General features: G+C 46.8%; 1 protein-coding gene across 1 annotated transcript; it reads right to left on the bottom strand.

Annotated features, from left to right (window-relative positions):
• Positions 1–1,969: 1,969 nt before the first annotated feature.
• Positions 1,970–8,529, bottom strand: LOC120318158 (zinc finger protein ZIC 4-like). The gene is made up of 2 exons (XM_039365504.1): positions 7,170–8,529; positions 1,970–2,424 (listed from the first exon to the last, which is right to left on the bottom strand). The coding sequence occupies exons 1-2, from the start codon at positions 8,374–8,376 to the stop codon at positions 1,970–1,972; spliced, it is 1,662 nt and encodes a 553-aa protein (XP_039221438.1). The 5' UTR covers positions 8,377–8,529.
• Between the last annotated feature and the right edge of the window lie 1,809 nt (positions 8,530–10,338).

The following is a 10,338-nucleotide window of genomic DNA, read 5'->3' as shown; positions in this document are numbered from 1 at the left end:
ACTAACAGCTCGGAGGAATTGAACAACAATAGGAAGAAAAACAACTGTGGGAAATACTGAATATATCCTTTTTAGTTTTAAACACTGATAAACAGGATAATATAGTTATTGGATTGCTTCTTCCATTGCTTTTAATCAGGCAACATAATATTGTGGATTTATTGTGGAATCATATATTCCTGGATTCCCAGGCCACAATTGAAAACAGAATAACTGAGAAAGTGTAGGAATGCAAAAATGTAAATTACACCAGTCTGGGTTTTGGATATAAGCCCTACATGTTCACACTCTTGTAGGATTTCCCACTGAATTCGAGAGGACTTGTTGGGCTGCACCCCAAAATGAAAAGTTCAGAAAAAATGTTTTTGCTGACACTAGGTAGAAAAACACAGATGCTTTTAATAGGAATCATTCAGAGGAAGGTTGCATAATTTATATCTTTACTACATAATGGAGGGAATAGTCCATATGGAAACTATTGCAGCAAAATCCTAGTGTGTGAACCTTCAGAAAAATGAGCCCTGCTTTCATAGCATTGATCAGAATCAACTGGACAGCCCAGAAACCCTACTGGAAGTACAATACATCATGTGCAAATGATAGAGGGCTCTTAGGATGACCTGATAGCCTTAGGGCCTGGTGTAAGTAACTGAACCTTCCCCGGATGCTTTGTCCCTATACTCAAACTGGAATGCATTCTGTTTTTCCATCTTGCCCCTCTCAGCTGGAAAATAAGAAAAAGGGGCAAAAAATAAGGAGGACTCAGAAGTAGTCTTCATATGCTAGAGATTCGGGAAAAAAACATTTATTTTTATCATTACAAAAAAAACCCAGCATAATTTTACATAACCTTTGTGCATTTCAAAACAAAATTGCCACTCCATCGTTTGGGGGGGGGGGAAATCTACATGTTGAATTTCTGGACAATCCAAGAATCAGCACAATGACGTCACTCATAACAACTCCCTCTTGTTTTAATATGGATCTCACTTTCCACTCACTAAGGAATTGCAAGAATTCACAGAAATAACGCTGGGAGCAGGAGTGGGGGAACAAAGGAGAATGTGTTTGTGCATTTAAAATCCATTACTTGTGTAAATTAAAATGTACCACAAATCATTAAGCCACCCTTGGGTCTGTTTTATTAGTAACAAGTGGGCAGGGTAGACTGGTTAAGTCAGGGCAGTAAAGAGGGGTTTTCCTCCCCAAAAAATGTCAACTGAGCTGGTAAATTAATCAAAGTATTTAATTAATCGGTGTACAGTTGGCTAACCAATAACATTTATAGATAACCCTTTTCCCAGAAAGCAGACGCACGCCACACGCACGCACGCGCGCGCGCGCACACACACACATACGCGGTCAAAATGAAAAAATAAAAATAAAGACCACTGGGGAACAAAAGAATCCAAGAAAAACACTGTCACGAGGGTACCAGCACCGAAGATCGCGACTGTACAGCTAGAAATCCGTAAGAAAACACTTTGGTTCATTGATACAAAAAAGCTGCGTCAACTCTGACTTTTCTGTAAACGTTGGGATGAAAGCGATCCAAGCAGGTTTCGGAATGGGGTGAAAAAATAAAATACTCATAATTCAAACAAACAAACAAACAAACAAAAACCATGAAGTCGTGGGAAAAGACGTCAGGGGGAGGGGGGAAGCTGCCGTCTTGTGAGCTTGGCACCATAATAAATACAAAAGCAGAGAGGAGGTCTTTCCCGCCCCCCCCATTATTTTTCCCCCCACAGTGCGTCTTCTCTCCGGTGGCCAGTGCAGCAATTCTGACCAAAGGTGCCTGGGAGAAGGGGAAAGAAGGAACGGGGAGACCGAGGGGTGAGGGTGGGGGGTCCCCAGTCTCGGATCGGTTTCCCCCCCCCTTCTCCAAGACCCTGGTCCAAGTCCCGAAAGAGGTCGGAAAGAAGGCGGCGGTCTGGTTGGCGGCGGGCAGTCCTACGGCAAGGCGGCGTTAATAATTGGGGCCGGGGTCGCAGTTTGTGAAGGCGGCCTCTCCTGCGTGGGGCGAAGGAGAGTTACTGGGTGGCGTCGGGATGCCGCTGGCCCCGGAGCTCTGACACACGTACCATTCGCTCAGGTTCGCTGCCCCCTGCGTGGAGGAGGCCGCTGGGGCTGGCGGGGGCGGCGGGGGCGGCGGCGGCTGAGGGGGGTCCCGGCCGCAGTCGGACGAGGGGGAGACCAGAGAGGGGGTGGACGACTCATAGCCGGAGCTGGGAGGTGGGGATTTGCAGTGGACCTTCATGTGCTTCCTCAACGAGCTGGGATGGGTGTACGACTTGTCGCAGCCCCGCACTTTACAGTTGTAGGGTTTGTCGCTGGTGTGCACGTGGGAATGCTTCTTCCGGTCGCTGCTGTTGGCGAAGCGTCTCTCGCAGCCTTCGAACTCGCATTTGAAGGGTTTCTCGCCTGCAAAGAAAGAGGCAGTCTTAGGAGACTTGGCAGAACGGCCCGGGAGGGAAGGGGTCGTCCGGAAAAGAGGGGAGGCATAATCTTTTTTTTTGGGGGGGGGGGTAGAAAGAGACTATTTACTGCGGTAACCCCACTTCCTTCAAGTCCTTTTCAACCATTGAGCTTCGGGGAACACTTTTCCCTTCTGCAAAAGGCGCCGGATGTTCCGGTGCAAATTCGTGCCTGCCGGGTTTCAAGGAGATCTGTAAAACCACCCGGACCCTCTAATGGTGGAATTGCGGGGTTATCGGTGCCTCCCTCCCGTAAGAAGTAGGCATGTTCTCCTTTCGGAGAAAGGGCTGCTGTGAAGCAAGACAATTCCCCTTTCAGGACAGCTAGTTACATGCTGGCAGGGTATAGTCAAAAAAGTCAAGATGGTGGCAACACAGTGTGTTGAAGGCAACCAGGCTGACTATTTTCACCGAGTTTGCAGATCCTAATCTCTTCCAGAATCCCCTTATCCTCTAGCCTTCCTTCCCAAATGCACAATTAGTTGCCCTTACAAATGGCCTCTGCTAGGTTTCTATTGTTTTAGAAATAGCTACAGTACATAGCTGGTCATACCCCAAATTCATAAAGAAAGATCACACAGTCTTCAGGTGGTATGCCTCTCTTTCACCTTTCACATTTCCACCAAGTAACCCCATATGCTTCCAGCCATGCACTTATATATTCACAATCAGACAGGAAACATAATATTTGGCTTTCCCTGGAAAGTGTAATTTACATTTGGTTTGGGATGCAATACTGTACTGACAAAAGGCCAGAAGGAAACCCAACCTTTTGGAACAGCTTATGTGCCTCCTACAAATGTGTGTGTGTGTGTTTGTGTGTGTGTGTGTAAGTATGTATGCTTGTTGGCATGCTGCTCCTGGATAATGAGGGTTGTCCGTCTTCAAAATCAGGCTGTATAATTTCTTCAGGATTGGCTTCTCTTAATTCCTCTGAAGGCTGTGAAACATTTTCTAGAATCTGACAAATAATGAGATATTTCTGATTGCTTTGCCACTTTAATAGATAACAATGCCCAAAAATCTAGAGGGCTCACTACAGCATTATTTTATTTTTCTGAAAGCCAAGATGAACTTCACAGTATGGGTGTCTAGGCCAAGATTTCAGTTTTTCATGAAGACCTGCTATAAACAATAGCATGGGGAATATATGCCTTAGATAAGGAAGGGGATGGTAGAGAGCATTGAGGGCAATGCAAAGCTTTCATGAAGCCCAGCAGATCAGTATTAGGATAGTAATATTAAATACCATATACTGGATGAATGGAGGGAAAGTGCTGTTGGAAGGAGAGATGGCAGGAAAGACCAATGCCCTGGAAAAGAACTGATTTAGGCACAAAAAAACTGAGTGAGCAATAGAAAGTCCAGGATGTTGCAGTCACGTGCTCTGAAGTTTCCATTGGGCATAGATATATCATTTGACAGTGGGCAGGTAGAGATGGGCAGAAAATGTTAATAAAAATATAATTGAAATAAGGGGTGAAAAGCCAGATCCTGTTTTCTAAAAGTATAATTAGTGATATGTGCATGATTGTGTTTGTTTGTGTGTATCTACAGCATGTCTTAAAGATAATTTCTGAAAGAGTTGAGATGATGTATTTTGACTTCAATGTAAAGCATCATTTAAGATGAGAAATCCTTTTTAAATGTCCAATATAAAAAGCTAACTGGTATTTAAAACAACTGTTCATGGAAAAAAATCACTGAGGACCCATTTGCCTTTTGAAACAAAATGGCTCTAATGATTGCAAGGTTTAAAGAAAATAACCACAAAATTCCCAGCATCAAACTGTTGGGGCTGCTGATTATCTAGAATAGTGGTAAAAATTGTAATAATATTCTTGGTCCATAAGAGAAAATAATGGCTTTTGCAAAGAAGAACTTGACAAAATGTTTTCTCCCTTTCATGAATTTTGTATTCGCCTGGTGCCGATGAATGGGGAGGGGGAGGGAGAAGAGGGGAGAGAAATTAAAAGAAAGATCTTATATTTTGATGGCTCTTTAAGCATTTTAATTATAGTTCCTTGTACAGAAACAGTTTGACCTTCCCCTGCTCAGCTGAAATAACAAATCAAGGAGATCCATGTAATGCCGTGCAAGCAAGCTGGAAGTTAAGAGGCCCAGGGGAATGACTCTGCCGTAAACCCTCCTGCCAACGGAGGGAGAATGAGTTGCCTTCAGGTAAGGCTCGCCTTCCTCGACCTTCCTTCACTCCTCTAGCTTGTGAATTGAGACCAAAACCAAAACTAAAAGCTGGCTTTGAACACAAGGGCTGATGTGAGAAAAAGTGGATCTTAGTGCAGGCTACAACTGGTTCCACAAACACGTCTGCCAGCATCCATGCTCTGGACTAAAATAAACTACTGTTTTCTGTACACAAGTATGTGTTATTCAAACAAGAGAGAAAAATCCGTTTCTGGCCTTTCTTTGAGAGCTTCCTTTTTCCAAGTTGGTGGTGGATGGGGAGAAGGAGAGCATTGAAGTTGGGGGCACAGAGGCATGCATGCAAGCTCTATGGAATTTGCACCGCCATCTTCTAACCCCCACTTGTAGCTCTCACAGGCCTGGCTGCTGAGTGCAAGACGTACAGCATGGAGATTTTAGCATAATCCTTCCAACACTGGGACTGGATTAAAGTCTTTGCAAAATTCTCGAGGGGGAAGGGAAGGCGGAGGAAGATCTATTTTGCCAGGCTTACTGCTATAAATTACAAGTTAAAACAGACCTTCCTTACTGTGGCCTAAAATCCTCCTTGGTTACAAATGTCCCTGGACAGCTCTAATGGTAAGGAAGTGATTTTTGCTTTCTCTTTTTGTTTGTTTTTTCATTGTGCCACTCTATTGGGAATTAATTCCACCTCTCTCTCTTTCTTTCTCTCTTCCTCTCTTCCCCTCTGCTCCAGAAATCTGCTTTTTTCTACCGTGCTAGGAAATGCAACATAGTTAATACTGGACAAAAGCATTTTTTTCCCTTGCAAATCCAGAATTTTCTCCATGAACAATTTCCTGGAAGGTCTATTACTATTTTAGACATATTTGGGTTTGAGAATTTCAAGTTAGGATAGTCAGCATAAAGTATGATTCTGCAATCAGGCCTTGGTTACACCACCATTCTCTTTAAAAGAAAATTATGTGGGAAGCTCAGGCAAAAGATTGCATCATAATAAACCTATAACTTGGCATCTTTCTCATGGGCTCAACTGCACTGATGTAGGTCAAATTTACAAGAAATTGAGCATTTTCTGCTTCAGAGACTTCAAAAGAGAAGGCAGTGAAAGGGCACTAAAAGTTTGCTTATTTAAAAAGACACCACAATTGAAGAATAAAGTATTTTCTTTAATGGTTTCCAACCTACCCACACGAAGATGCCTTGATTATTATTCATTATTGAGGATTAAATATTCCGAATAATATAAATCTTCTAACAAAAAATATCATTTTTAAATGATAAGCTGGGAATAAAGAAGAGGAGAGCAAAACCATTTAACTGCTAAAGCAAAGAGGCTTTACAGTGGCAGAACAGAAGGAAGGAAGAACCTGGCAATGTCCAGTTGTAAGAAAATCGTATGGTAGGATTAGTCATTTCTGTGGGGTTGCCCAGCAGAAAGGGAAACACATGGGAGACCGTGTGTGTAAAACTATATCCTGAAAAGGATTAAATTTTCCAAAAAGGTTTATTTGATATCTTGTGCTGAACCAGAGCAAGAGAAAAAAAATGAGTTAGGTGAAGTCAGCAAAATGACAGACACTGGCTGCCAATCTCATTTACAGTGTAAGGCTTCACGGGGGAGGGTCCGGAAGTGTGAAAACTTTCTAAGTTTCAATTTACTCTCTCTAAATGCTTTTGTGGCAGACTGGAATCAAACATAAATAGGGCAAGATTGTCTCATTTGGACATCTCGCCTTTTCCTGTTAACCAGAGGAAGAAAAACTCCTGAAGTTTCTAATGTAGACTTCTCATAGAATGCTGTCCAGTGACCAAATGGGCAGCCCAGAAGCACTGAATCGTCACCACCCTCAGTCCAGGCACATCCCTGCCATCATTTCCAACTTCCCAGGTTCCAAAACTGAACCACCTCATATTTCCAAACATACAAACATTAAAGAAGTAAAGTGCACTGGGGGACTATCCTCAGGGCTTCTTGTCCCAAACAAAAAGATTGGACTGTGCAGCTGTGTTTTTCTCACAAGGAAGGCACAGGGACATCACTCACAACTGCCTAGACAACTTGCAGCTTCCTTTGTTCTTAATTTGCAAGTTCTTGCACCAAGATTGGATGTATTTACTTTCTTCCAAGGGCTCTGGAATCTCTTTCCCTCCTCCCTAACGACAAAAAAAATGCCTAAATTGTGGATTTTCCTTCCCTCCTTCCTTCCTTCCTTCCTTCCTTCCTTCCTTCTTCCTTCCTTCCTTCCTTCCTTCCTTCCTTCCTTCCTTCCTTCCTTCCTTCCTTTCCAGACACATACAAGGACACACATGCAAATGCTGCAAAAACAAAGCAAAAATCTAAACCAACTCTTCTTCAGGGTTTACTGAACTACTGTAGCTTTCATTAATTCTAAGTATAATTAGAGGGAAGCTAAGGAGGGGAGGGGAGGGGAGGAAGACGCGGATGAGGAGGAGGAAGACGTGCACGTGCATCAGCAGATCTCTGGACTCAACAGTAATGGAGCAAGACCAACCTATACTGACCTGTGTGCGTCCTTTTGTGGATTTTGAGATTTTCCGACCGAGCGAAGACTTTGCCGCATCCCGGGAAAGGGCAAGGGAAAGGCTTCTCCCCCGTGTGGACGCGGATGTGGTTGACCAGTTTGTATTTGGCCTTGAAAGGCTTCCCTTCCCTGAGACACTCTTCCCAGAAGCAGATGTGGTTGGACTGCTCGGGCCCGCCAACGTGCTCCACGGTGACGTGAGTCACCAGCTCGTGCATGGTGCTGAAAGTTTTCGAGCATAATTTCTTGGGAATCTGATCCAGTTCAATCCACTTGCAGATGAGCTCTTGCTTGATGGGCTGCCTCATGTAGCGAAAGAAAGCCCCAGGGCCATGGTGGGACGCTATATTCACGTTCAGGTTCATGCTACTGTAGCCGTGGAAGGAGGAAGCGGCGAAAGGATCTGTCCGGGAGATTGGTCCTGGAGTGAAAGGCTCAGACCTGGCGTACATTTCTCCAGGTAGTCCCAGCCTGATCTGTCCGTTCAGATGGCCAGCTGGAGGTCCATGGGGAGGTTGCTCATGGTGATGGAGTCCAGTAAGGAGCGAATGAGTCCCGACTTCTGAGTGGTGGTGGTGGTGATGATGGTGGAGGTGGTGGTGGTGGTGGGGAGCATGGTGTCCGGGGTAGCTACCTGTTGTTGAGACAAATATTCCGTGATGAGAACTTGGAGCAGCAGAGTGTGGATAAGAGAACCCTGGCATGCCGGGGGCAGTCAGATCCCCGCGCAGGAATAAATCTCTACCTGCCGTGAGAGCCTGGCTTGGGTGAGGGATCGCATAAGGGACTGTTGTTGACTGCGCCGGGCCCAACGCTCCAGTTGGACGCGGGACCACTTCAGCTTGGCCTGTCACGGGATGGCGAGGCTGAGGCTGAGGGTCAGCACAGAGCTTAAGGGCCGCTGGGTGATGAGGTGGTGGTGGAGGAGGAGAGTGATGGTGGTGATGGTGATGAAGATGGTGATGGTGGTGTCCCATGTGTTCTGACCGGAATGGACTCAGACCGAGGCGGGATTCTCCAGTGTGCTCCCCAGGGCGCGTGGGAACGATGGAATGGGGATCCCCGGCGAAGCCTGTCATGCTCTGAGGGGAATGGTGATGGCGGTGAGGAGGATGAGGATGAGGATCCCCTGCCAAGCCTACTAATTTCAGCGCGGTGTTCCGCTTGGAAAGTGCCGCCGACCCCATTCCTGGCTTCCCCCAAAGCTCACTTAGTTCTACAGTTCTAAAAAGTCACCTGACAGCGGGGAGGGGGGAGCGAGGGAGAGCGCCTGAAAAGCAGGGAGAGAGGGAGAAAGCCAGCGGTGGGGAAAAAAAAAAAAAACTTTTCCGAAAGTTTTCCTCTCTCCCTTCCTCCCTCCCAATCTCTCGGTCTCCACTATTTGGCTTTGTTTGGGTTTTGCTTCTTCTTCTCGCTCCCCCTTTCTTTTTCTCTCCCCTCTCTTTATTTTCCCGCTCTCCCTTCCCCATCCTTTTTTTTCCGGGGGGGGGGGAGGAAAGAATAGATTTTTTTTCTTGTTTTTTAATGCCTACGTGGAATCCCATATGCTTTGAGAGGCAGCAGCAAGACGTTGGGAGGCTACTGAATAGAGCTTCATAGATTCAGCTCCAACCCAAGGCGCTTAAACAATCAGGGCGGCCGCTGATTGGCCGGAGCTGCCTGAGCGACGTCAGCGATGACAGGTTCCCTCTGAAGTCTGAAAAGATTTAGGAGGGAGCCGGGAGGAAAAGGGCGGGGAGGGATGAAGAGGATACAAGGAGAGCTGCGCGTGCGCGGTGCTGGTGGGTAATTTCCAAAAGACCCTTCGCGCTTTCCCTCCCTCCTCTTTCTTTGCTCCTCCGCTCTGCACGGCTCCGCCGGCCGGTCTGCTGTTTGTGTTTTCCTCCCCGCAGATAGTTTTCATCTGCGTTTTAATTAACAGAATAAAAGTGACCGGAACGCGTATCCGGCCCAAGTCAAAAAGGGTCTCGGTGCCGTTCAGCGCTCTTGAGCAATTGTTGAGGAGCAAAGTGCCACGGCAGCGGCCGCGAGTGCGCAAAGGCGAGGCTGCCTGGTGGCCGGCTGGGGGCTCTGGTCTTTCCCATATTTTTCCTGAGCCCCGCTGGTGGTCCCCGATCCATTGCTTAGTGTCGCCCCGTTTTCCTGCCCCCCGAGTTGCTCGGAGCGAGGTTCAAGCCTTTGCAGTTCTCCTTTGCGCCCGCAGATGAGGTCTTCACGGTTCCCCCCCCCTCCCCGCTCGCCAGGCCTCTATCCCCAGTCAGCCTCTTAACCAGCAGACGGTTTAATGGAGAGCCGAGAGCGGAGTCTCCTTCCCGGCCGAAGGGCCTGATTGGCTCCAGGCTAACTTCATGGGTAGTTCGCGGTTCTTTCCTGCCACAAAGACGGAGGGGGACCGAGAAGAGAGCCAGGCGCGGCGCGGCTTCTTCCAAAACTTCCGCGCTGGGTCTGAGGCTGTTGGGCTGGAGTGGGAAAGAAATCAGGGCCAGGCCAAACCGCAAGGAAAGAGATACGGGAGAGAAAGAGACAGAGAGAGCCTCGGGAAGGCTTCGCCAGACGTTAGAAGCTCGCCTCCGCTCCCTGTCTCTGCTCAAGAGCCGCCCCGATTAGAAATGGCTTCGGGCAACGGGCTCCGATTCGGCATTCCCCAATAGACCGGGGATGATAAGCGATAGCACCTCAAAAGAAGGTGCTAGATCTTCAGGCTGTACTCGGCGATTTTATGCAATTCTCAGAAAATGCTTTAAATCAGAAGAAGATCCTTTCCAAACTTAGGTCGTTCCCCCGCCCTCCACCCCCAGACTGACTACCGATAATTTATGGCACACACAGATATGGAGGGGGGCCCGTTCCCAACATAAATGGGTACAATGAGGAAAAGGCAGGCTTTTGCATTCAGAAATTATTCTGAGAAGCAGAGCTGGGCAAACAGTTATTTAGATTTCTAACACTTGTTGGCAGCCCAGAGGGCCGAATCTTTAAAAAAAAAAAAAAAAGCGTAACAACAATACTCGCAGCCTTTTTTCCCAGGCACCCTGTTTTCCATCCTGGCATCATTTGCTTTATTTTTAAACTGAGCCACTACTTGCAAGTGACTGCAGCAATAGTCAAGTCCAATCTTGTGGATCGTTTCTGGAAGTTTACTGGAACTT

This window comes from Crotalus tigris, unplaced genomic scaffold, assembly GCF_016545835.1.
Source record: "Crotalus tigris isolate CLP2741 ecotype Arizona unplaced genomic scaffold, ASM1654583v1 scf7180000020085.749154, whole genome shotgun sequence".
Taxonomy (NCBI): Eukaryota; Metazoa; Chordata; class Lepidosauria; order Squamata; family Viperidae; genus Crotalus; species Crotalus tigris.
Note: the sequence above shows the minus strand (reverse complement) of the source record. Positions and strands in the feature narration are given on the sequence as shown.